This window comes from Pongo pygmaeus, chromosome 13 (genome assembly GCF_028885625.2).
Source record: "Pongo pygmaeus isolate AG05252 chromosome 13, NHGRI_mPonPyg2-v2.0_pri, whole genome shotgun sequence".
In the NCBI taxonomy this organism is placed as follows: domain Eukaryota; kingdom Metazoa; phylum Chordata; class Mammalia; order Primates; family Hominidae; genus Pongo; species Pongo pygmaeus.
In genome coordinates this window covers 115141693-115167801 of record NC_072386.2, presented here as the reverse complement: position 1 = coordinate 115167801, position 26109 = coordinate 115141693, and the positions used below count along the sequence as shown (strand labels likewise).

General features: G+C 60.3%; 1 protein-coding gene across 2 annotated transcripts; it reads left to right on the top strand.

Moving 5' to 3' along the window:
• Positions 1-26109, top strand: NR5A1 (nuclear receptor subfamily 5 group A member 1). 2 transcript variants are annotated; one of them, XM_054501530.1, is made up of 7 exons: positions 1-186; positions 3989-4105; positions 4179-4320; positions 6701-7326; positions 14213-14332; positions 16150-16297; positions 24337-26109. In XM_054501530.1, the coding sequence occupies exons 2-7, from the start codon at positions 4004-4006 to the stop codon at positions 24582-24584; spliced, it is 1386 nt and encodes a 461-aa protein (XP_054357505.1). In that variant the 5' UTR covers positions 1-186; positions 3989-4003; the 3' UTR covers positions 24585-26109. The 2 variants fall into 2 exon arrangements, with proteins under 2 accessions (XP_054357505.1, XP_054357506.1); XM_054501531.1 differs by lacking the exon at positions 1-186 and adding an exon at positions 380-477.

Genomic DNA, 26109 nt, shown 5'->3' with positions numbered 1-26109 from the left:
GGGGAGGAGGAGGAGGAGGACGGACGGACAGGGCCAGCCTGCCGTCCGGCTGCCGCCCGCCGTGGTGTGAGGGGGTTTCTGCGCAACCACAGTCGCCACCATCCCACCTGGGCTGCCGGAGCCTCCCCCTGGACCCCTGGTGCCCACTGCCACCCTCATCCGGCGTGAGAGCGCTGCTTCCGCTCCGTAAGTGAGGGCCTTGGCCCAGGCCTCTAATGGCCAGCCTCCTTATGCAGTGCCTCCCTGCAGCCTGGGCTGGCCACTGCCTGCTCCGCTTAGTGACCGGTGCCCCCTGCTCTGGGCAGGGAAGGTGCCAGGGGTCTCCCAGACTCACCCTCCCACCATGCTACCCCCTCTTCTTCCCTGGGCTGCTGATGGGAGGAGCCAGGCCTGTGACCACAAGCCCCATGGAGGTCCGCTGGTGTCCCGCTGTCTCTGGCCAGGCATCCACCAGGATGTGTGGGTCTGAGCCTAGAGGTCTGTGAGTGTGTCCGGAGGGCTCTGTCTTGGGGCTCTGTCCCCCGCCTGAGTTTCTGTGTTGCCTCTGTGGTGCTCTCTGAGTCTTGCTGTGTATCCGTGTGTCTGTCTCCGGCGTCCATCTGTCAGCCTGGGTTCTGCGGCCGGGCCAGGTCTAGGTTTGCCTCCCTGGGTGGGTGGATGAGGGGCTGGAACTCCCCAGGTGGTGGGCTGGAACCTGGAACCTGTGGGGGTGGGTGCCTCGGAGCCTGGAGTGCGGAGGAGCCATGGGCTTCCAGCCGGTGAGAGTAGAAACCCTGGGGGAGAGGGGGTTGGAGATAGGAGAAGGGCCTGAGCCCAGCCCCCACCCGACCCGGGCGGCTGGGGCCTGTGTGTCCAGCTCCAGGTTTCCAGGAGACCTCGGGTGAGCTCTACCTTAGAACAGCCGACTGGGGCACCCCAGCCCATCATCCACCAACCCCCTTCACTCTTGCAGTCACTGTCTGAGGGGTCCACTGTGGTGGGGAGCTGTTCAGAGGCAGTAGTGACCCCCACCTCCAGCTCGGGCAGATGCTCTTGTTTCTCAGGGGTTTGGGGGTGCGGGGGTACGATTAACAGGGTCTCTGGCTCTTTCCTCCCTCCTCATCCAAGATTCTTGCATGGAAACCACAGTACCCCATCTGTAAAGCCAACGTTTTCCACTTTATGCTCGGAGAAACTGAGGCTCTCCTTTCAGAGAGCCGAAGTGACTTGCTGGAGCTTGCACAGCTAGTCTGCGGGTTCTGCTCCTTTTGTGGGGTGAGCCAGCTGAGTGCGGTCTGCGCGGGGTGTCTCTGGCCACAGCTTGCAGGCCCCAGGCCCAGCTCCGACCGAAGCCCGAGGCCTCCAGGCGGGCGGGAGCCCAGATGGAGCCTTTTGGTGGGTTGCGCCGCTGTCAATGCAAAATTGCGGTATTTTCCTGCTTGAAGATCGCAGCTTTTTGGCCTCATGGTCCCCAAACTCTCTCCGATCCCAGGTGCCGGCGGGGGTGGAGGCAGGATGCAAGCAGGCCCCTTCCTTTCGGGTCACTTTCTCCAACTGAAAAACAGTGGCCCCGCGGATGGTCCCTAGCCCAGAGCAACTGCTTGGCCCGTAGGCCCGGGAACCCCTTTGTCCTCAAGGCCGCCCAGCGCTTTCTTCCTCGCCCCACCCACCGTGAGAGCTCCGAGGGGAGCAGCAGGGTCCTGCCTCCGGGCTCCTCTCCCAGCTCCTGCGCCCGTAGAGGCTTCGGGTTCTCCCCAGGCCTCGGACATTCGTAAAATGCGATTTCCACGGTTCCCATTTCCAGCCCAGCGAACTGAGGCTAGCGAGCAGAAGGGGTTCGCCCCAGATCTCCCCAGCGGGGCGCCACTGAGCGCTTCCGCCAGGCCACGCGCCTGCTTTGCCCCTACTGCTTGGGTTCATCCTCACGACCCACCCTTAACGAGGAAGAGCCGTCATCTACCCACTTCACAGATGCGGCAACTGAAGACCCGAGACGGGGAGAGCGCTGCTGCAGGCTCGAGTGAGGAGACGTGGCAGGGCCCATGGGAGAATCTGGCTTTCACCCGTGAATCCGAGCCTCGGCCACGGTCTCCACTCGCCCTTACCCACTTCCACGCTGCAGTGCGACCAGCCACCCGCGTGGCATTCGCCACGACCCAGCTGGGTTTACAGACAGGAGCTGCCTCCTCCCACTGCAGGCGGGTGACCCAAGGCCCCCAGAGCCCTACACCTGCCCAGATCGCGGGGCACTCGGGCTCCGCAGCTCTCTGGCCGCGCTCGGGGTCCGGGGAGCCGGGCTGCGGCTGGGGGGCCGGAAGGATGAGGGCGAAGACTCGAGCCGGACTGCGGAGAGGGTGCCGGCGCGGGCCGGGCTTGGGGGGAGGACACGACCGGGCCTCCGCCCCCGGATACCGCACGCGCCGATATAGAGGGGCCGGCCCCCGGCCCCGGCGCGGCGGGTTGGCGCAGGGCGCGGTGGCGGCGGAGGGGCCCGGGTCCCAGGTGCGCCTCGGAGCGGCCCCGGCGGCGGTGGCGGCGGCGGTGGTGGGGAACAGGGAGGCAGGAGCGGGGGGGGAGGCGGGAGGGGGGAGCCGAGGCCCCCGCGCCGCCAGCCCCGCGCCCCCGCCTCCCCGCCCCCGGCCCCAGCGGCCGTCATCGCGGGCGGGCGGCGCTGCGCCCGGGTGCGGCTCCTCGCCGGCGGCGGCGGCGCGGCCGAGAGGTGCGGGCTCCGCGCGGGCGGGACGCGGGGCGCTGCTGGCAGGAGCGACCAGGTGGGCGCCGGGCTGGCCGCAGCTGCCGTCGCGCCCCCTCTCGCGTCCCGGGCCCTGGCTCCTCGCGCTTCCCTCCTCGGGACTTCGCCTCTCCGCCCGAGGTCGCTCCCTCGCCTCGGGCTCGGCTTCCTGGAGCCCGCCGACCCCCGCCCGAGGTCTCCCAGCCCGACGTCCCGGTGGCAGCGGCGGCTCGGGCTGCGCCTCCCGTTGCCGTCGCTGCCGCGGCTTTGTCTCCCCCGGCGAGGGGGCCCCGGCGGCTCTGCGTTTTCGGGCTCTTGGTCCCGGCGCCGTCGTTTTCCGCCTCCTGCGGCCCGGGCCCCCGTCCGGGTCCAACCCCGCGGGGCCTCGCCTTGGCGCTTGGGCTCCTGCCCCGCGGGTTTCCGCGCGTCCCCTGTCCCCGACCCTCGGGCTGGGCTCCTTCGCCTCCAGGTTTTCTCTCCGTGTTTCTGTAGCTCCCCGGCCTCGTCTCTCCCGGGCTCCTCTCGTCTCGGCGTCTCTGTCTCTCGTCTATCGTTGTGTCTCTGGCTCTGCGTCAGTCTCTCTTGGGTTTTCTCTTCGGGCCTCGGCTGTCTCTCCGAGTCTCTGATCCAATCCCCCATCCCTCGTTTCTCTCTCTCTCTCTGTCTCCCTGTATCTCTCCATCCCTCCCTGTGTCTCATCCCCGCCGGGTTCTCTCTAGCTGGGCGTCTCAGTGTCTGTGTCTCTGGCACTCTCGGACCGGCCTCGTGTCTGCGCCCCGCGGCGTCGGTCGTTGTCTCTCGCCAGGGTTTCTTCCCATCTCTGTCTCCCCCGGACTCTTGTCTCTGCCTCCTTCGTCTCTGTCGGGTTCCCAGAACACCCGGGCCGGGCGCCCCAGCGCTCCTGGGTCCCCTGGCGTCTTCCCCGCGGCTGAGCCCATCTCCTTTTCTCAGAATCGGGGTTTTGTTCTCAGACAAACGAATCCCAATCGAAGCGCATCGAATCCGAAGGCCCCAGATCGGGCGCGACGGGGTCCGCGCGGGAGGAGCCCCCCGGGAGGGGCGGGAGCGCAGGGCCTGTGGGGGAGAAGGCCGGGCGCGGGGACTGCACCGGACCCACCCCGGGACGCTGTGCGGGGCGCTCGGTGGGTGCCGGCGGCAGCGCCTGGGCACAGCGAGGGGATTACGCGACGGGCCGGCGACAGCGGCTGGGGCGGCGGCCGCGGGGACCCCAAGCTGCCGGTCTCCGCTGGCCCGCCCTGACCCGCTGTCCCTCCGCAGGCGGACGCCGCGGGCATGGACTATTCCTACGACGAGGACCTGGACGAGCTGTGCCCCGTGTGCGGGGACAAGGTGTCCGGCTACCACTACGGACTGCTCACGTGTGAGAGCTGCAAGGTGAGCGGCGAGCGCGCGGCAGGGGTGCGGCAGACGGGCGCGGCGGGGCCCCGCTGACTCTCAGCTCCCGCAGGGCTTCTTCAAGCGCACGGTGCAGAACAACAAGCACTACACGTGCACCGAGAGCCAGAGCTGCAAGATCGACAAGACGCAGCGCAAGCGCTGTCCCTTCTGCCGCTTCCAGAAGTGCCTGACGGTGGGGATGCGCCTGGAAGGTGCGCGCGGCGCGGGCCTGGACCCCTGACCCCCGACAGCCTGAGGGGGTAGGGGGTGGGGGTGGGAGAGGGGTTGAGAGGATAGCACCATTGGCCTTCGCGAAGGCCCCTCGTGCGACATTAGGGCCCAGTCGCTGCAAGGGAACCGGGCGCTGGCGCTGGGTGGGCCTCCGGCGGGGAAGGGACGCTGGCAAGGCCAGCCTGGTTTGGGCTGAGAAGTATCCAAAAGTGAACCCTATGGAGATGACTCTTCCCCCAGCCCCTGCCAGGGCCCCAGCACAGGGTCGGCAGAGCTCCTCCCTCTGTGAGGAGGTCCCCATCCCCCCCAAAATACCCAACCCCAGCCAGCAGAGGCCAAGTCCCAGCGCTGGCACTGTCAGTCAGGCTGGGTGACATTGGGCAAAATTCTTAACCTCTCTAAACTGCAGATTCCCCATCTGAAACATGGGCTTGGCCGGATGGAGCGGCTCATGCCTGTAATGCCAGCATTTGAGAGGCTGAGGCAAGAGGATCACTTGAGCCCAGAAGTTTAAGACCAGCCTGGGCAACATGGAGAAACTTTGTCTCTATAAAATATAAAAAAGTAGCTGGGCGTGGTGGCATGTGCCTGTAGTCCTAGCTACTCAGGAGGCCGGGGGGGGGGCGGGGGGGGTGGCGCGGTTGGGATCACTTGAGCCTGGAAAGTCGAGGCTGCAGTGAGCTATGATCACACCACTACACTCTAGCCTGGGCGAGAAGGAAACCCTGTCTCAAAAAATAAGTACATAAAAATAAAAAAGAAAGAAAAGAAAAGGCAGAAAGAGAAAGAAAGAAAAGAAAAATGGGCTTAACGGCAGCGCCTTCCTCCAGCGAGTGAGTGTGGGGATCGATGCAGGCAAGCTGAAGGTGACTGGGCATTCATTGCTGCAGGTTAGCTGTCAGGCCGATCATGCTTTCCCCTAGGATGGGCCCACCACCACTGCCCAGCCCCCACACATTCAGCTGCCCATCTGCTTGTCTGTCCGTCCATCCGAAGGGCTCTGGTTTCTTGGTTCAGCCAATGAGATTCCTTCCCGTCATGTTCTTAGCCAGGCCCCGAGGGGGCTGGGCAGTGGGGGACAATTGAATTGCCCCTAAGGAACCCAGGCCCCTCTTTGCCTCCCTACCCTCAACCCCAGCTCTCAGCCTAGAGAGGAGGAGGTAAGTTTTGGCAGGGAAGATCTGAGCTTCTGGAGGTGGCTGGTCACTGGACTGTGTGCTGAACAAGGCAGTCGTTGATTAAGGTCTTGGAACAGTGTAGAAAGCCCCAGGTGGCTCTGAGAGTGGCAGACCACATGCCCCGCCACCTGGAGAAAGGACTCCTGGATGGGAAGGGGACATCCTGTCCTGTCCCCAGAGCCCATGACCCTAGCGCCAGGTCCCAAGTGGCCAGATAGCTGGCTGTTGGGGGCAGCAGAAACTCCGGTGCAGCCTGCGAGAGGCACAGCGCTGCCCATCCCTGGGGGCAGGAAGATTGGCCAGGCGGCCCCCCAGCCATCATCCCTGCTGAGCACCACCCCCTCTCTCCTGCTCTTCCCCTCGCCCAGATCCCAGGGTGGGACCCTGTCTGAGCAGAGGCAGGGGGCACACTCCAGCTGCAGAGATGCACCTGTTGGGTTTGGCTGATGACACATTCCTGGCCAGGCGGAGGAGCTTCTAGTCGGCAAGAGAGGTCCCCTCCCCCAGCACAGAGCCTTGGCCAGCTCTAAACTTGGCTTCACATTCGCAGCCAGTGAAGGATACTTGAGTCATTTTGAAGCAGGAGCTCAACAGTCAGGCAGTCAGTCAACAAACAGCTTGACTCTGGGGCCAGCGGTGAACAAGGCTGACCAGGGTCCCCTTCCGGTCACCATCTCCCTGCCAGGCCTTGCGCTGGGCACCTGAGCCCAGAACTTAGCCCGCAGGAGCACATGGCATGATCCACTCAGCATGATAAGAGTGGGCAAGGACAGGGCACCTGGGGCAAGGACAGTAGAGTCCGTTTGGATGAATCCAGGAGTGCTTCCTGGAAGTAGTGACATTGAGGCTGGGTATTCAGCAAGCACAAGAGAAAAAAAAAAAGTTTGAGTCAGAAGGAAAATGAAAGGCAGGGTGGAGGAGGAAGGAGATGTGTCAAACAGAGGAGTGGAGGTGAGTTAGGTGGAGTGGAAGGACAGGGGTCTTAGCAGGGATTGCCTGAAAAGCTGAGCAGGGCCTTGAATGCCAGGCAAAGGAGACTGACTTCCCCTGTGGTCAGTGGGAGCCCTGAAAGGGTGTTGAGCAGGGGAGAGAGCGGTCAGATTTGTTTGGAAAGGATCTGTGGTGGGGCAGCATGGAAGGGGGCTTGGAGAGGGTGAGTCTGATCCTCTGCCCCTGCCCACAGCCGTGCGCGCTGACCGTATGAGGGGTGGCCGGAACAAGTTTGGGCCGATGTACAAGCGGGACCGGGCCCTGAAACAGCAGAAGAAGGCACAGATTCGGGCCAATGGCTTCAAGCTGGAGACAGGGCCCCCGATGGGGATGCCCCCGCCGCCCCCTCCCGCACCGGACTACGTGCTGCCTCCCAACCTGCATGCGCCTGAGCCCAAGGGCCTGGCTGCCGGTCCACCTGCGGGGCCACTGGGCGACTTTGGGGCCCCAGCACTGCCCATGGCTGTGCCTGGTGCCCACGGGCCACTGGCTGGCTACCTCTACCCTGCCTTTCCTGGCCGTGCCATCAAGTCTGAGTACCCGGAGCCTTACGCCAGCCCCCCACAGCCTGGGCTGCCCTACGGCTACCCAGAGCCCTTCTCTGGAGGGCCCAACGTGCCTGAGCTTATCCTGCAGCTGCTGCAGCTGGAGCCGGATGAGGACCAGGTGCGGGCCCGCATCTTGGGCTGCCTGCAGGAGCCCACCAAAAGCCGCCCAGACCAGCCGGCGTTCTTCGGCCTCCTGTGCAGAATGGCCGACCAGACCTTCATCTCCATCGTGGACTGGGCACGCAGGTGCATGGTCTTCAAGGAGCTGGAGGTGAGTCTCTCCTCCTGCCCGGCTGGCCCTGCATCATGGTCCTCCCGGCTGCCCAAGCCTTAGCCCGACTGTCCTTTGGATAGGGCCATCCTGCCCACTGGCTTCAGGCAGTACCTGGGGACCCGGAGGTCACCCTGGGGACATTAAGGAGCATTTCCACTCCATCACAGCCTCCTGGGTCCCCACTCCCTCCCTCTCCTTCTCTCCTCCTTGAGCCTCTCGCAGCCACTGCTGCTTTGATCTCTGCCTCTGTCTCTTCCTCCTGTCTTTCTCCCTTGTGTGTTGTCTTTCTGCTTCTTGGTGTCTCTGCAACCCCTTCAGCCTCTGGGGCTCCCTATTCTGCAGCTCTCTCAGTATGCATTTCCCTCATTCTCTGAGACCCTGGCCTCCCTCAAAGGATTAGCTGAGTCCTTGGGAGACTGTCTTGCCTCCCCAGGCTTCAGCTCAGTGTTGGGAAGGGGGTCCAGCCCATCCTGTCCTCCCATTCAGGAGGGCTGCCAATCCTTGCCAGCCTCCAGTGTCACGCACAGATGGGAGCTCTTAGTGTTTTAGAGTTTGGGGCATTTGTGGGCCGTTCTCCTTCCCAGCTAAGGTGAAAGATCCTCCTGCCTCTGCAAATCTTGCGTATGCTGGATGGTCGTGTGTATGTGTGTGGGTGTTTAGGAAGCTAGACAGGTAGGTGGGTGGGGGATTCCAGGGTCTGCCACTGATCTTCCCTGGCGAGGCAGCCTTCCTCTATGACATGGCCTTCTTTCCCCCTGGGTTGATGTACCTGAAGCTACAGTAATCAGGAAAGCAGCAGGAGAAACTGAGGCTAGACATAGGAAAGAACTTCCCAGTCTTCCCACCTAGTGGCTTGAAGAGCCTGAGGCCCCAGAACTGCCCCTCCAGTGCCCTGGCTCTCTGAGACCTCCCCAGAGGCCCCTCCAGCTGACCAAGGCCTGCCCCTCCCTGGCCTGGGTTCAGGCACTCTTTCACCCAGGGCTATTGGTGTTTAGCTTTCCCAGGCTGCCCCCCTGGCTGTTCTGGGGCTGGGTGTAAACAGCAGGGCCCGTTGCCCCCCCTGCTGGGGCCACTGCAGCCTTGAGCAGCATTGTCAGTGCTGACGCCACTCAGGCCTGGGCTTCCTCCAGGGGCATGAGGCCGGATGGGCTGGGGGCACTGCCTGCCCTGGCTGGTAGGTGGGGGTGGGTGCTCCGAGCCCTAGAGGCATCGCGGGACTGGGGCCTGGGCCATCTGGGAGTGGAGGATTGATGGTGGTGGCTACTGTTTCCACTGTGGAGGGCCTGTCATGGCTGAGGCCTGGGGATGTACCGTGTGTCTGTCACGGGGTGGGTTTCTCACCCCAGCCGCTTCTCACCACTGCCCGCCTCTCTGGTGCGACCTAATGGATGAGGCAAAAGGCAGGGTCTTGAATACTCCCACCTGCCTTCTGCTCATGGCTGGAGGCTCTGGTGGGGATGAGGACCCCAAGCACCTTGGGTTGGTTGCTAGCTTCCCTCCAGACTTCCCATGCACCCCCTGTGCAGAGGGGAGGAGGAGCAGGGCATTCCCCGCCTTCCAGAACCCTGGATTGAGGGGCAGGGCACTTCCTCTGGCCGCCTTCCTAGTCTCCCGGGGATTTTCACGCAGGATGGGAAGGGCTTTTGTCCCAGCTTTGCTGAGTGTTTTTTCCTGCTTCTGGCTTCTCTGTGGTCCAAACCTTCCTGCTTCCCCTTCCCAAAGTCTTTGAATTGAGCCCGGGATTATGAGCAGTGGTCACCAGCTTCTGTAAAGGGGCCTTGCAGATAAGTACCAGCCCAGCCCTTAGAGCGCCTCTCATCAGCCATGTGGAAGTTCTTTTCCACTGGTCCAGTGGACCCTGGGCTGGTGTCTCTTTGCAAAGTCCAGAGGTGAGGAGACAGAAAAGTGGGAGGGGTGTGCGTGACTCTGGCATCTCTTCTGGCTGATCATTCATTTCCCCACCTCCAGACAGGACACATCTTAGCAGACAGAAGAGGGGGCTCTCTGGCTCTGAGAGTGGAGCAGCCCTTGGGCTGGACACTGGGGACATTCAAATCATCTGGACCCAGGAAGCTGCCAGCCTGGAGGAGAAGTCAGACATGCACTTAGATAATGCCAGTGAGAGGTGCCCAGTGCTCTGAGAGCTACGGAAGGGGCAGAGGGGACCCCGGGGGGAGAGCAAACAGCTCTAACTAAGGAAGTCAGAGAACAGTTCTGTGCCTTTCTAGAAAGTATAGAAGGTTCAGGGAATTCCAGCAAGTGGGCACAGCAGAGGCGAAAGTCCCGAAATGTGAAGAGGCATCGTGTTCCGGGAGTTCCAATGGGCCTGTGAAGCAGGGCTGGAGAGGTTGGCAGGGCCAGAGCAGAGCCTGGACCAGGAGTGGGTCCTTGGGCAGTGGGTGATGGATGGCCTGCCGGGGCTGGCTGGGGCTCCAGGTTCTGGATCGGGGAGGGGCTCCCCTGACAGAGCTTGGGCTCTGAGCAGAGGCCCACTCAGCCCTCTGATGCTGATGACATCTTGCTGCTCAGGAGGAGTCCTGGAGTCTCAGCTGAGCTCTCAGGGGTGCCAGGGGCCCAGTTGTGTCCGATGCTGGGCTCCAAATGCCCTCTTGGGGTCTTCCTCCCCCATCTTCTTTCCCAGCTGGTATGGGGGTCCCTCCGTCTCCATTTTTCCATCTCACACCAATCCCAGCACGTTAGATTCGACAGTAGCACAGAAGTGAATATCAAAGACTAGAATCAGAGAGGCCTGTTGTCAAGTTCCAGCTCTGTCGCTTACATGCTGTATGATTTTGGGCAAGTGACTTCACTCCTCCGGGCCTCAGTTTCCTCGTCTTGAAAATGGGAAGAGTTGAAATAATGTCCACCCCATTGGATTGTTGTAAAGGGTTAGTGAGCCAGGACAGGGGAAGAACTGAGCGCGGGCAGTTTAGGAAGTGGGGTCGCAGCGCCCTTCCTCTCTTCCCCTTAGCCACACTGTTTAATCGACGCCTGCAGGCTTATGCAGGCCTTGGCGGGGAGGCAGCAGGGAGAGACACATTGGACCGAAGCTCCTCTGAGCACATGATTGTTCTGGGACCGTCTGGGGGCCATTTTGTCCTGCGCTTATAAAGCAACTTTTTCCCTGCAAGGTGGCAGAAACTCACCTGTACCTGCTGCTTGGTGGGCAGCAGTGCCCAGGGCCCAGGCAGTCAGCCTCTCTGGTCACTTACCACGAAGGACAGGCTGGGAGGATGCAAGGGAGGACCTGGGGGGGACGGCGGGGGCCAGGAGTGCCCAGTGACCCATCTTGACATCCGTTCACCCTCAACATCCAGCTCCGAGGCCCCCACTGACAGCAGATTTAACTGCCCAGATAGACGGTTTCATTTAAGCGGCAGTAACTGTCAGTCCTGGGCTGACAAATGACACCTCACTGACTACTCGGCCGGCAGCGTGCAGCGGCCAGCCCGTGGTGTGTCAGCCACCAGAGAATTACACAGCCCACCGGCCTTCAGAGCCAGACCGATCAGACCCCAGGGGGCTCCAGAGGGGCCCTGCTGGGAGGGAGGTCAGCTTGGCACCCATAAATACCGGGTCTCCGAGGCAGCCTGCAGAGCGTCAAGGCTCCAGGAAGATTTGTGGCGGTCCGGCGGCGGGAGGAGTGGATGGCTGATGGGCCCAGCAGACAGGCCAGGCTGGTGGGAGACCCCAGGGCTGGGGCTGCAAATGTCATTGCTCCCAGGGCGGCAAGGAGGCCTGAGGGTAGAGGAGCCTTTAGCTTAGGGAGTAAACTTCGGAAAGTGAAAACCAACCCTCTCTGGTTAAAGGAACCTCTTAGCCACCTGCTTTCTCATGCAGAGGGGCTGGCAGCTATGGCCCTGTGGTTTTCTTTTAAATACAAAGAGGTTGTGTGTGTGTGCGTGTGCGCGCACGTGTTCTCATCTGCGTGGGGAGTGTTTTGGAGTTTGGTGTCTTTATGCATCCATCTGTCCACCCAAGGAAAACAGTGAGCACAAGACCTGCTTGGCCAAGGGGCAGGTGGGATCCTGGCCGGGCAGCATGCATGGAAGAACCAACAGCAAGCAGGTCCACCGATTCCCACACATCCCAATATGTGTTCTTACATTTTAACCAAAAAAGAGAGAAATTATATTTCCTGCTTCACAGAACAGGAAATTAGGGTGGAGGATGCATGGCTGGATGGGGACTCGAATGCAGGGCACGGGGCACCAAAGCCTCAGCGACCATATTGAGGCTCTCTGCCCCTGGCACCCCTATCAGCCTCAGCGGGCAGGGCTGCCCCATCCAGGGTCTAAGGTCTGGGTACAGAGCCTGCTCCCAGGGCTGGGCCAGCCGGGTCACCGTGACCCATCTGCTTTTGGCCTGAAGCCTTATCTCCTCATTCTACCCCTTATCGCTCCTCTGCCACCTCCCCACCCCCTTGTGTCTTCGTTCTGGTGCAAGGGTGTCTGCTCCTGTGGGCCTGTGAGGGGCGGGGGGACAAGCCTGGCCCTGCACCACCACCTGTGTGCCTATGGTGGGCCTGAGTTTTTCTTGCTGCCAGTGTGACCCCTGGGCAGGCCCCTCCTACCCAGGTCTCAGGAGGTTCCCAGGTCCCCAGAAGTCTGGCTGGTAGGAACCTCTGGGCAGAGCCCAGCTGCCTGAAGCCCGAGTGTTACCTCTGGCAAGCCTCTGTTTCCTTATCTGTAATGTGGGCAGAATGTCGGCAGGGCAGAGGTGAGGTGTCCTGTGCCGCACTGGGCGCCGTGCCTGGTGATAGGTGCTCTCTGAGCCTTGGCTCCCTCCTGGAAACCGTGGCTCCACGGAGGCTGGCACTTCTGAGGAGAGATACTGAGAGATGGCTGAGTGAGCCCCTGCCCAGGCCTCAGTCTCTCCTGGACCCTTCCAGTCAGGGCTGAGCCTGGGGGCCCACAGCTGATAGTAGGGGCTCCGGGAAGAAAGCTTTGCTGGGAGCTGGAGGGAGCTCTGGACCCAGAGGTGAGGTGTGGATGGAGGGAATGGACACAGACCTCCCTCTTTTCCACCACGAGGGCCCGGAGGCCTGTCTGTGTGCAGTTCCTGACTTCTCCCTCTCCTTTTCTCCCCTTCTGTCTGCCTGAGGACACAGGCCCCAGGGACGCCCCAGGAGAGAAGGGGAACAGAGAGGGGGGTGCTTCTATCTCCTATGAGACAGAGCTGTTTATTAGGCTTGGCCCAGTTCCCCTCTGACTGGGGGCCGCCCCTAGATGGGGAGTGGTCCCTCTGAGCCTCTGGTCCCAGGTGGAGAGTGGTCTTTGTGTGCCTCTGGCCCCAGGTGGGGAGTGGCCCCTCTGAGCCCCTGGCCCCCGGTGGGGAGTGGTCTCTCTGAGTCTCTGGCCCCAGGTGGGGAGTGGTCCCTCTGCTCTCTGTGCTGTCTTGGGGAGCACCTTGCCGGTCATCAGCCACTCTGACCCCTGCTCTGGGGCCCAGAGAAGAGCTGAACACCAGTTCTGCCTCCCCAGACCTCACAGGTATTGGTGAAGACAGAGGCATTTAACTGATGCCACAAGATGTTGCAGATTCTGCATCCAGAGGGTGGGGAGGGCCTCAAGGAAGGAGAGGGATCAGGCAGGGGATCTGTAGAGGAGGCAAGGGGCCTGTGAGAGACAAGGAACTCCTGGATGGCACGGAGGGTGAGTGACAGGTCCTCTTCCACACCTAGTGGTTAAGAGCGCAGATCTGGAACTAGACAGAGCTGTGTAGCCTCTCTGTTCAGTTTCTTCTCTCTGTCATGCGGGTGGTGACTGGATGAACCTCGCAGGGCTGTAGGGCTGCAGTGGAATGACTGTCAGCTGTCGTGGTTTGCATTCGCCACAGGGCACGGCCCAGGAAGGTGCGCCGGAAGTGTCTGTTGGGTCGATGGTGGCCAGCTGATGGGTGGCACGGGCTGAGAGGGACGGGGCTGTGTCTGCCCAGGCCCACCCATCTGCAGTGCCCAGTGTGCTTCCGAATACCCAGAAGGGCTCATTTTGTCACAGTGGAGATTGTGGACCGGGAATGCCAGCCGTGGCCCTGGCCTGGCCCTGCCTCTGTGTGATCCCGGGAGAGTCTCTTGCCCTTTCTGGGTGGCAGATTCCTCAGCTGAAAAATAGGGATTGGGGCCAGGGGATCCCTGGCTCTGCTTCTGAGTCCTGCAGAGTCAAAGGACACTCCAAACAGGGGCTGGCCCTGCCCCTGCACCGAGTGTCTCTGGCCGCAGCCTGGGCATTCGGAATCAGCCCCTTGTCGCTGTTCGTTTCTGCTTCACATGCCAGACCATTGCCGCCCCCCTGCTCATGCCCTGGGCCTGACCGCAGGCCAGGTGGGACCTCCCTCCTCCTCCTGAGCCTGAGAGCTCTTCGTAGGCCCGGGGGGAAGCCCTTGGTTTCTTCCTCATGGCTGCTGTTTGAGTAGTTGGGGCTGCCAGAGGTGTGACCAACCACAGCCTTTTAAATGGGGACAATGTTAAAATGAATATAATCTTGCCAGGCATTTGTAGGAGTCCTTTGCAGAGCACCTCCATGAACATTAGTCACTAACACATATGGCGTACCTAACATGTACTGGACTGTCTGCTCAGTACTTTGCCAACTTTACAGATGAGAGAACTTTGGCACAGAAAGGTTACCAGGACTTACATAAAGTCATACAAAAGACAGAGCTGGGGCCAGAAGCCTGGCCCATTCAACCCCCAAACACCCCTTTGTTAACTGGCCAGAACTCTGTTGCACTTTGATAGCGTAGACATCTGGGTAGATGGGCACAGAGAGGCTAGCTTGCCCAGGCCTCACGCCTAGTTGGGTCTCAGTGGGAGGAGAAGGGGTGGAGGAAGCTCCCTGGACCCTGGCTGGAGCCCGGCCCCCCGCGTGCCTCTTCCTTCCAGGTGGCCGACCAGATGACGCTGCTACAGAACTGCTGGAGCGAGCTGCTGGTGTTCGACCACATCTACCGCCAGGTCCAGCACGGCAAGGAGGGCAGCATCCTGCTGGTCACCGGGCAGGAGGTGACCAGCCCCTGGGCCCCGACCCTGGGCCCCACCCTGGCCCCGCTGTGCACTTCCAGGATTCAGGGCCCCGGAGAGGAGGACCCAGGCCTCTCGGGGCTGGCTCTGGGCACCCTAATTATCAGCCCTTTCCCCACGTTCATGGGACACCCACTGGCCCAACCCTTCTGTGAGCAGCCCTGGCCCAGGCTTGAGAGGCGCCGGCCCTGGGAGCCCTGCTCTTGGGGAGCAGCTCAGGGGGTGTGGGCGTGGTCAGGACAGGCTCATGGAGGAGGAGGTGATGGTGGCCCTGGGTCTGGAAATAATACACTAGAGTTGGCTGGGGAATGAGGGATGAGGGGGGCAGTCCCCACCTCCACTGCAGGCTCAGAAAGGGTGGAAGTGTGGAGCCCCCGGGCCCTGCTGGTGCCGGTGTGGGGGTGGCATGAGGTGAGAGATGAGGGAGGCTGGAGGGTTGCTAGGACTGGGTTAGCGGGCAAAACCTTGCAGGCCCTAAATCTCGAATGAATGAAAGAATGAATGAATGAATGAATGGGCAAAGGGCTCCAGAGAGCTCAGGGTCAGAATTTGGGCCCCCTTAGAGCAGGGAATGAGGATCTGGGGAGTAGAAAGTCCAGATGCAGCCGGGGTCCGGGGAGAGCTTTAGGAAGAGGAGGGACATGGCCAGGTGGCATCTGAGGAGGCAGGCGGAGAGGTCAGGATGGGAGGTGGGGCCAGGGTGGGGACACGGGGACACAGCCACGGAGGAGGACTCACCTGGACAGATGGGTTGTAGGGAAAGAGAGGGAGGGAGGGAGGCAGAGAAGGGGGTTGATGGCCAGGGTCCAGCCTGCTGGCAGGAGCGTCACTCTCAGGTGGGGACACAGGAGGGGCCGTGGGGTGGGTGGGTGCTGTGGGGTGGGGGAGACAGACTCTGCTCCCAGCTCCAGCCCCCCCAGGCCCCCGCTCCTCATCTGCAGCTCTCGCCTCGGTGTCACAGGCCATCAGGGGCAGGAGGACAGGGCGGGCAGCACTGGTCCCAGGGGGGTGTCTTTGGGGCTCCCTGTGAGTGCAGGTGCCTGCAGTCTGCATGAAGTGTGAGTGTCGGCAGGCCGGCTGAGTCTCTGTGGCCATGGGAATGCCTGTTTGTGTGTGTGTGTGTGTGCGCCTGCCTGTGTTTTATTGTGCAAAATCTCCACACACATCAGTGTGTGGGTGTCACTGTCTTCCCATCAACCCGTAAATGTGATCACATACATGGGTGTATGTGTTGCTGTGAGTGTGAGTGTACAAGGGCGGGTGTGGCTGTGTGCACATGTATGTGCCTTCACTTCATGGAGTTGGCGACCCCATGATTGTGCTTGTGTGTGTGTGTGTGTGTGTGTGTGACTCTGAGCTGAGCTGTGACCCAGCGTGTAGGTGTGAACTTGGGGGCTCTGGGAAGCCACGTGGATGCGTCTGTGTGTCCCCGCACAGGCCTGCCCTCCCCTGACCCCTCCCCTCCCAGCATGTAGAGGGGCCCCCTGAGCTGCTGGTGCTGCTGGGCCTGGTGCTGGGGTTTGTGTGTGAAGGAGGGGTGGACGCGGGCAGAACGTGGGTGCCTCAGCTCCGGGCTTGGCGGGTTAAGGAGAGCTCGGAAGGGTGGGCCCGGCAGGGTCCCCGGGGCTGTGCAGATGTCACCTGTGCCTGGCTCGGCACCAAGGCTGGGCCCTCCTGATCCCAGCCCATCTGACCTGCACCTCCAGTCCATGCCCTCAGCCCTGCATCCCCCATCAGAGAGCCCCCTGCCTGGACCCACGTCCTCTGACTGTCCCCCGCCCTGTGCCCTCTGCCCCCAGGTGGAGTTGACCACGGTGGCTGCCCAGGCGGGCTCGCTGCTGCACAGCCTGGTGTTGCGGGCGCAGGAGCTGGTGCTGCAGCTGCTCGCGCTGCAGCTGGACCGGCAGGAGTTTGTCTGCCTCAAGTTCATCATCCTCTTCAGCCTGGGTGAGTGCAGCTCCAGTGACAGAGAGGTGGAGACAGCCAGAGGCGGGCGGGTGGGAGGGTGGGTGAGGCTGGAGAGGTAGCCCTGCTGTGGCCGTATAGGCCACGAAGGATCCTCAGGGGAGAAAGGGCCCCTCCCTTACTCATTCAGTGAACAATGGTCTGAGGGCCCCCGGCCAGGGCCTGGCTCTTAAATGGGGGCTGCTCCCCCTCTGGTGGCCCATGTGACTTTAGGATTTTTATTCCAGGCTCCCATCCTGGGGTCCCTGTTTTCTCTAATCCCTGGATCTAGGGGGCCCCAATTCTGACTGTAGCTCTTGGGGACCTGGACCCCTTTGCTCATGCATGCGTGCATCCATTCATTCACTCTACAAACAGGCACCGATAAATTGCACTGGAGAAGGCACTGGGAATACCGCTGTGAGCAAAAACACCCCAAGCCCAGCCCTTGTGGTACTGACCTTCTCTAGGGGAGACAGATCATGAGCATAATACAACTAGTAAGACGTAGGTTCCTAACACGATTAGGCAGGCGTAGCCAGGAAGGTTGTGACCAGTGCTAAGGAGGAAAAGAAAGCAGAGGAGGGGCAGAGAGCAGGCCTGGCCCAGCCCAGCCTGGCCACCCACCTCACTCCCCAAGCACCTAGGGGGTCTCCCTCCCGTTGCCCTCCTGACCCCAACCCTGCCTGGGCCACTCCAGTCTGCACCCTCACTCCCTGGAAAGCCATCACAAATGCCCTCCCCATGCCCAGCGATGCTGAGGACATAGCTGCCCCTTGCTAATTGTGAAGAGACCTGCAGCCTGGGTGGTTAGGGCTGAGACAGAGAGATGGGTGTGGCTTAGGGAACCCTGGGTGGGGAGCAGAGCTCTTTCTGGAAGGCTTCCTGGAAGAGGGGCATCTGAGCAGGGTTTTGGAGGATGAGTAGGAGTTTTCTGGGGGGATGAATTATTTTGCAGTGATGCAGATGGGATGGAATAGAGATGAGTGAGTGTTTCATCACCTGGAGAGGAGGCAGGATTAAGATATTGTCTTCACGGCTGGCATTATAGTCACAGTCTGGGAAGGGCATGCCTGCCAGAGAGAGGGAGGAGTGGGGAGTGGGGAGTGTTGTGGAGGCAGAGGGGATTAACGAAAAGTGGGAAGCCTAGTGCTTGGGGGGGATTGGTGACATCCTCCACGCCATGGGGCTGGGTGCAGTGGACTGGGTCTCCCAACTCTGGCAGAACAGGCTGGTAACTGGAGGGCTTATCTGCAAGGCCATCTTAAGCCACCTCTCAGGACACCAGCCAGGGCTCTGCAGGGGTCAGCAGGGGACAGCCATTGGAGTGGGGGGTGGGTAGGATCTTGGGCAGCCAGTTCGGAGCTGTGGCCTGAAATCCTTACGGGAGCCTCAGGGACCCAGGCCCGGTTGGCTGCAGCTGGGGAAGCTCCCTCCTACCTCTGCCCGCAGCGGCACCTTCCCCGCAGCCTGCCAGGCTCAGCAGACTGGCACAGGATAGAGTCACAGACGTGTGTGGTGGGGGTCTGTGTGGTTGGGGTGTAGAGCCTGCAGGAATTACATGAACGTCTGTCTCTGCATGTGTGTGTGCTGGCATGTGCAAACGACGAACTTTCATACACTTGTGGTTTCTTAAGTGTTAGCCTGTGTGAAGAGTTTGTGTGTGACTGGGGACGGACCGGGAGATCTGGGAACACGAGGAATTTGCGGGGAAGGGTGGTGCTTGGAGCCACCTAGAATTGGAGTGTGTGTCTGCGGGAGTCCGGGTGGTTTGTAAGGTGAGAGTTCTTAACCTGGCTGCCATCACAAGGCCACTGGGAGGGCCCTAAGGAGGGGTGGGTGGAGGGTGGGCTACCAGCCAGCAGGCTCCTTTGCCAGGGCTCTGTCTATCCTTGGGTGTCCCCTGAAGGGCAGGGACATTGTCTTGGCCCCCAGCCCCTCTTCCCACCAAAGCCCTGCGCATAGCTCTGGCGGCCGCTGGGGGTGAATCCAGGACTCCTCCTTCTCTGGGGCTTAAGGAAGATGGCAGAGCTGAGCCCTCTTCTCTTGGGTCCAGGTGTGGGCGTGCTCAAAACTGGAAGTGCCCCACCCTCATGTCATGCTGGTCATCAGCCTTTTTTTCCAGATGCAGCAGCTGAGGCCTGAGAGGTGGGAGAGGCTCCAGTGCTGGGCTGGAACAGGCTGAGTTGAGGGGAGAAGGGTGCGTGCGTGCACACTCATGCTGTGTGTGTGACAGAAGCAAGGTGGCACAGAGCTTAGGAAAGGGAACTAGGTAGGGATGAGGAGTGGATTCTAAATCTGGTCTCTGGTCTCTTTCTGGCTGTGTGCCCTTGGGCAAGTCACTCCTCTCTCTGAGCTTCTATTTCCCCCATCTGTAGAGTGAGCCTCCTAGTAATCCCTAACTTATTACAAGGATTAAATAAGAGAATTCCCCAAAGTGCCCAGTGCTTGGCTGACCCCTGGGAAGTGTGTGTCGGAATTGTTTTAATCATAATCACCATTATTAAGTTAATGTGCATATGCATAAGTGAAAGAATGAAGTGAACGAATGAAGCAGCTCACAGTCTCCATCTTTATCATTGTGTCTGGCACAGTGCCTTATCCTTGGGCACAGGAACATGGGTCTGGCTGATGTGGGTGGGTGAACCCTGAGCCCAGCAGGCCAGGAACCTGGTGAGGTTGGGGGTACCAGAGGAGGAACGGGAAGAGATTCCAGGACCCCAGCTGATGGCAAGCAGTGAGAGAGGGATGTAGGGGGCTGCAGAGGCCTTTGGCTGGCCAGTTCCAGGTTGGGAGAGGAACCCCATGAGTTCAGTGTGATCAGGGTTGGGTCAGAAAGGAGAAACCAGCACCACCTGGCTGTCAGGGAAGGCTTCAGGGGGGTGGGGGCTCTCAGCTGGGCCTAGCTGTATGAGTAGGAGCATTCTGGGTGAAAAAAAACAAGCAGCATTAATAGCTTTCCAGACTCAAGGAACAGCTTGTGCAAAGTTCTGGGGAATCCTGAAAGTTCTGTGTGGCTGTAGGGGTGGGGACGGGGTGGGGAGGAGGCTGGCGAGGGGACAGGAGCTGAGCTGTGCAAAGCCTTGAATGCCGGGGCCTGGTACCTTGAACTTTCCCTTAAGCAGGCAGTAACATGATGAAATTTGCATTTTATCAAGACCCTTCTAAATGCAGCATGGGAAAAGGATGGCAGGCAGGCAGCCCAGAGCCCTGGCAGAGGCTAGACCTGGGGCTGGGCTGGAGCAGACTGCAGGGTCTGGAGCAGAGGTCTCCTCTCCTGATCCCACTCAGACCACCAGAGCTGGGGCTCCAGGGAAACTGCTGGGACCCGGAGAGGGACGGTCACTTGCCAGCAGACCTCCGGCTGGCGCGCAGGGCGTCCCCCTCGGGGGCGGCTCCGCCCTGGGCCGGACAGCCTGGCCGCGAGCGCTTGTGCCCCCCTACCTGCCCCACCGCCCTGCGGCTCACTCAGCGCCTTCTTCGCGCCTGCCTCCGCATAAGGGTGCCATTTGGTGTCTAAATAGCCGTCTCGGGAGGGCGCGGAGGCAGGTAAGGAGGTTTAATTAAAATTAGTACCTCTCTCCTGGCAATCACGGTATTTATGAAGATGGGCCCGGCTGGCATTGTTCTGCCGAGGACTTAATCGAAGCTTAATGGATTGACCTAACATTCGATTTCCTGACTTCCATTGAGGCGGCGGCAGCAGCATTCCCTTAAGCGTTTGCAATTTACCCACTGCTCCGCGCCAACAAAAGGCGGCCTGAATAGCAGCCCCACTCGAGGGGCCATTGTGCGCGGGGGCGCCTGCCTGAGTTACCGCTATTGGGACAACATTCTTTATGCCTCGCTGGAATGAAAGGATTATTCAAATATTCAATTAAACCATGAAAAGGGGGCTTTTCTGAGAACCTGGGGGCCCCCAGCTCTGCAGAGCTAGCGGGCTGCTCTCCGAGGTGGGGGCGTCATCTCCCAGCTCCCTCCCACCTCCACCTCCGCGAGTGCCGGGGAGCTGAGCGGGCTTGGGGGACGCAGGCTCCTCTCCAACATGCCCGTCTCCAACCTTCGGGCGCCCAGGGCCCAGAGCTGGGCACGCAGATGAGAGCCAGCTCCTTGCCACCCTGGGAGGCAGAGATGAATTTGCCCCTGTTGTGCAGATGACAGGAAACTGCAGCTCAGAGAGGGGAAGTGACTTGCCCAAGGTCACCCAGCTGGTTGTAAAGCTGGGATCTGAACCCCTGACACATGAAGGGGGCGTCTCCAGGTTTGTTTGACCCCGCTCCCGTGTCTGCTGGAAGAACGGTGTGGTGTTCTGTGGGTTGCTGGCACCATCACATGTGTTATCCGCTGGAATCTTCACAATGATCTCTTTAGAGACTAGGGGCCCAGGGAGGCTTGGGGAAGGGGAGTGACTTGTACAAGGTCTCCAGGTGAGGAGGAAGTCAAGTCTAGAGTCCAGAGTAGCCTCCCTGGGGGTAACCTAGGACCCCAGGGGTGGGGGTTCTCGGACAGGACTCATGGATGGCATGGGACATAGTTATGTCCAATCCCGCAGGAACATGCATCCCAGCTTGACCCAGCTCCTGGGTAGGGGGCCCAGTCCTGCTTGCCTATCATGGGAGACTTGGGCTTTGGTGTCAGAGAGACTTGGGTTTGAATCCAGGCTCTGGCACCTTGTGTGTCTTCAGGGGGCCCTGGTTCCCTGAGCCCTGGGGATGCACTGCCCTGCCTGTCTGGATGTCTGCTGAGATGAACTGAGCTGGGTGCAAGGTGCCTGGGGGGTGCTCAGGAAACTGGGTCTGGGCTTCTGGACTGTAGCTGCTGAGGCTCCGTTAGTGACTGTGCTTCCCTCCCCCGGCCCTGTGGCTGACCTCTGGGGGCAGTCAGGGGTTTCCAACCTGCTGAGAGCTGGGAAGCCATAGAACTGCTGGGGGTGGGGGCGTCCCTGAAACCTGTCCTCATTCTGCACCCACCCCCGCACCCCTGCTTCGGTGTCCCTGGCGCTGTGCTGCTGAGAACAGTAAATCCCGGTAAAGCTGAGGCCCTGGTCTTCCCCAGCCCCCTCCTGGCCCTGCCCCTACTGTGGCGTCCTGGCCAGTCCTTCCCACTCCAGCTGCTTCCTCCAGGACCCTCTACTGATGTGTGGCCTTGAGCTGGTCCCTGTCCCCCTCCGGACCCCCATTATGAATTGTCAGAAGAGAATGTCAGGAGACTTGCTCAGCCCTGGACAGTGGGGAGTGAAGGCAGATGGGACAGGGATGGGGCCAGCAGGAGCTCAGCTAGGTGACATGACTTCCCATGACCTTTGAATATGTCTGGGGCAGGCCAGGCTAGGGAGTAGGGCTGCTCCATACAGTTGGGCAGGTCATTCACTGCACAAGAGCTCCTGGGCCAGGAGGCGTTGGGGTGGATATAGCAGTGTCTCTCTGGACAAGGGGGAACTTCCGTGTAATTGGCATAAAGGTGCCTTCAGGGTTAATGGTGACCCTGGGGAAGTGAGGAAGAAGGTGCTCCTGGCTCGCTTTGGAAGGGAGGGTGAAGAGCCCGGGCTGAGGTGGGAGGCTGGAGGCCAGGTCCTGCTGTCCACCCCCGGGCCCAGCTCGGGTTTCCCTAAATCCGACTTTGGACAACACAGGCCTCAGCAGGCGCGCTGGGGGCGGCCAGGGATCAGGGTTGCCAGGAGCGTGGCGCTCTCCTGGCGCAGTGGGTGTTAAGGGGGATTAGGGGGCCAGGGCTGCACATGCTGCCTCTGGACGCCCCCGCAGCTGCAGGGCTGGGGATGATGGGGTGGAGGAGAAGTGGGTGGATGACCATTTTCTGAGCCACTGGTCACCCCATCCCAGGCAAGGCCGGGCTACGATTTGAGGCCTGGGGACAGATTCTGTGGGTTCCTGCTGACCCTGCGCCCCCAGGCTGGGCACCTGCTAGAAATGCGCCCAGGAGCTGAAAGAGGCCTGCAAGGTGTGACAGGAACTTGGGTGACAAGAAACTGACCCCGGCTCTCCCCATCCAGGGAGCAGGAAGGCTGGTCAAGTCAGGGCGGGGCAGGGAGCATTGCGCCTCAGCAGTGGCTGGGATTCGAACCCACGTCTGTCTCACTCCAAAGACATTTTACTTTCTGTCTCTTCACTGCACCTCGGGTGTGGGGGACACATCAGTTGCACTCTTCTGTTCAATCATTGGTGCACGCAGAGCCAAACCCCCTCCACCCCTCCCCAAAGGGAGCCCTTCCTTGATGTTTAATGCGGGTCGTCCTGTTTTGCCCCTGTCTTCCCATGGCACGTCTGCTTTGTGTACAAGCTTTATTTATTTATTTATTTAGAGACAGTCTTGCTCTGTTGACCAGGCTGGAATGCAGTGGTGCAATCTCGGCTCACAGCAACCACCACCTCCCGGGTTCACCTGATTCACCAGCCTCAGCCTCCCAAGTAGCTGGGATTACAGGCGTGCACCACCATACCTCGGTAATTTTTTTGTATTTTTAGTAGAGATGGGGTTTCACCATGTTGGCCAGGCTGGTCTCGAACTCCTGACCTCAAGTGATCCACCTACCTTGGCCTCCTGAACTACTAGGATGACAGGTGTGAGCCACTGCGCCCGGCCAACAAGCATTTCTAGTTTATGTACATGGCTGAGCCTTATCGATCGCATCCTGACTCCCTTCTATGATTTTTGTTTTCCACTCAGCCCCAGGCTTTGCCCTGCGTTGTGTGGGCTCCCTGACTTCTGCCTACTGCACACGACTCCTTGGGGTGTGGCCACCTCCTTGCCACCGTGAGCAGAGATGGCCCCTGACTCATGAGCTTTGGCTTAGGATTTTTTGACTTTACGGTGGTGTAGAAGTTGGAAAACATGCGTTTGGCAGAAAGCGTGCTTGGAGTACCCATGTAACCCTTCTGCTTTGCGTTTTCAGCATGGTGTTCAGTAAACCCCATGAGATGTTCAACGCTTTATTGTAAAATAGGCTTGCGTCACGTGATTTTGCCAACTGTAGAGTAATGTGGTCTGAGCACATTTAAGGTAGGCCAGGCTGTGATGTGCAGCAGGTCAGGCGTAGTAAATGCCTTTTGACTGATGATATTTTCAGCTTGCGATAGGTTAGTCAGGATGTCAGCGCATCTGCACTCCTGCAGCGAATGTGCATGTTCCCCCATGGCCCCATGAGAGTCCTTCCTGGGGGTACTGGAGCCTCTCTGTTGGTCATAGGGGAGACTAAAAGCACATGCCAGCTGTCCTCTAGAATGGGGCCACCAGTCCTCCTGTGTTGCAGCATGAGATGGGATACTTCTACCCACAGTGCGCCTCTGTGGGTGTGGTGCTGATGGGGTGACAGTGGTGATGGTGGCAGAGTGGGGATGTGGATGGCAATGGTCATGGAGATGAGGCATCAGTGATGATAGAGACAAGATGGCTTTGATCGTGCCAGGGGGATGGTGTTGGTTATGGCAGCAATGGTTGGCCATGACGGCGGTGAGAGCAGCTCTCTCATTGTGATGGCATTATTGTGGTGCCAGCTAACCCAACCCACTGAGCTTCTCACGTGCCAGACACTGTTCTTCAGAGCACTTTCCACACAGCAGCTCCCTAAATTCTCAGGACAATGTTGTGAAGTTGGTACTGTCATCACGCCCATTTTACAGTTGGGGAACCGAGAGGTTCAATAACTGCCCAGGGATCCTCCCCGAGGGAGGCTGGTGACGGGCTTCACGATTCTTGCTCATCGTGACCACTGTGGTGATGACGATGGCAGTGATGATGGTGACGGGTGACTGTGGTTGGGTGCTTGATGGTGGCGGTGGCCACGTTTATGAAAAACACAGGCATGTGGGTGTTGGTGACGATGGTGGTGTTTGTCAACCAGGGTGACAACAATGGTGATGGCGACACGGTGCCAACGGGGAGACCATGTTGCATGGTTGATGGTGGCAATGCCCATGTCTTTGATGGTCATAGGGAAGGTGGAATTGGTGATGCTGGTGACGGTGTTGGCCAGCCTGACGGGCATGGATGGTGACGCGATGGTGACCAAGAGCTTCCCTTTGCAGATTTGAAGTTCCTGAATAACCACATCCTGGTGAAAGACGCTCAGGAGAAGGCCAACGCCGCCCTGCTTGACTACACCCTGTGCCACTACCCGCACTGCGGGGACAAGTTCCAACAGCTGCTGCTGTGCCTGGTGGAGGTGCGGGCCCTGAGCATGCAGGCCAAGGAGTACCTGTACCACAAGCACCTGGGCAACGAGATGCCCCGCAACAACCTGCTCATCGAAATGCTGCAAGCCAAGCAGACTTGAGCCTGGGCCGGGGGCGGGGCCGGGACTGGGGGCGGGGCCGGGGGCGGGGCCGGGGCGGGGCCGCAGCCACACCGCAGGCTCCGCATGGTTCATTTTCTGATGCCCCCCGAGGAGCCCAGCCCGGTCCCAGAGGCCGCTGCCCCTGAGTTCTGACACTGTGTGTTTGGGAAGGTGGGTGAGGCTGGGCAGGGCCTGGCGGAGGTGGGGTGGCCACTGGCACTTGCCTGCTATTTGGAGTGCCCCAAGGAGGTGGCCGTTAACCACCCGCCCCGCCCCCGCCCTGCTCCCAGCTCTCTCTCCTGGAGTCTGAAGCCTGCAGGTCCGGGGAGGAGGTTCGGGATTCCCTAGTGGGCCTCGACGTCCCTTGGATCAGAGGTCATCCCTTCCTCCTCTCCTGGAAACAGAGACAGGGAGAAGTTGAGCAGGTATCAACTCGGGGAGGAGAGAGGGTCTCCAGTGTTCCCCCATAGAGACCAGGAGGGAGATCCTCTGTTTTGTAAACTAAGGATAACCGAGTTTGCTAAATTGAGAGGGGCTATTGGGCCCTAGAGGACACTAGGAGACTGGTTAGGACAAAAAGACCTTCTCCCTAGCCCTTCTACCCCACCTGACCTCTGCAAGAGGGGGCATTGATACATCATTGGGAAAAAACTTTGCTCCAGGCATCACTGATTCCCTCTCCCACACAAGGAGAACGTTTGGTACAATCGACATCCTAGCCCCACCCAGAGGTGGCCCTCCCAGGCTGGTATTTATCTGCAAGGTTGTAGTCAAGAGGTTTTTCTCCCCCCTTTTTGTTTTTAAGCTTCTAGACACTCCTTGAGAGGTGTGTGTGATGGAGGAAAGGGGACAGATTTGAGGACTGAAGCTGGGGCTTGGGGATCGCCACTAAGTACAGCTGATGGTTTCTCCCCGGACACTCGCCTACCAAGAACCCTTGGGGTGGTACTGGGTCATTACTTCTGAGCCCCAGCCCCAATCCAGAGAAGCGCTGTTGCCCGCCCACTAGGGCACACCCACTAGGTGAACAGCAGGACGTGCTGTTGGGGGCTTCAAGTCTCTGTGGGTGAGAATGCAAGTGAACTTGGGAGGGGGCACGGGCCTGTAGATCAGGGATAGCGCTGTTGAGCCCCTCTCTGTGGCTCCAACCCGTTGGGTCCCTCGCTGCAAACCCATGAAGCTGGCCCTCAGCTCCCTGGCCCCCTGTCCTAGGTCATGAAAGACTCTGCAGGGCGAAGCACCAGGGAGAGGCCTCGGCTGTCTCCTGTCCCCGGCTGGGTGCCTGCTGTCCGTCCCGCTTTCATGTTACTGTTGTGGCTTGTGCTGAGCCTGCCCAGTTGGAGGAGACTGGGCACCCCTGCCTCCTGCCTCCTGCCTCCCGCCACCCTGTCTCAGTCCCCCCTCCCCGCCCCCTGAAACGTGTGCCCCTGCCAAGGCCGGAGACCCACAGCCCTGAAACGAGAAGTGCCCTTAAGGATCACCCCAGCCCCCGCAGCCCTGGAATAAATTTTGCAATTAGTTTCCA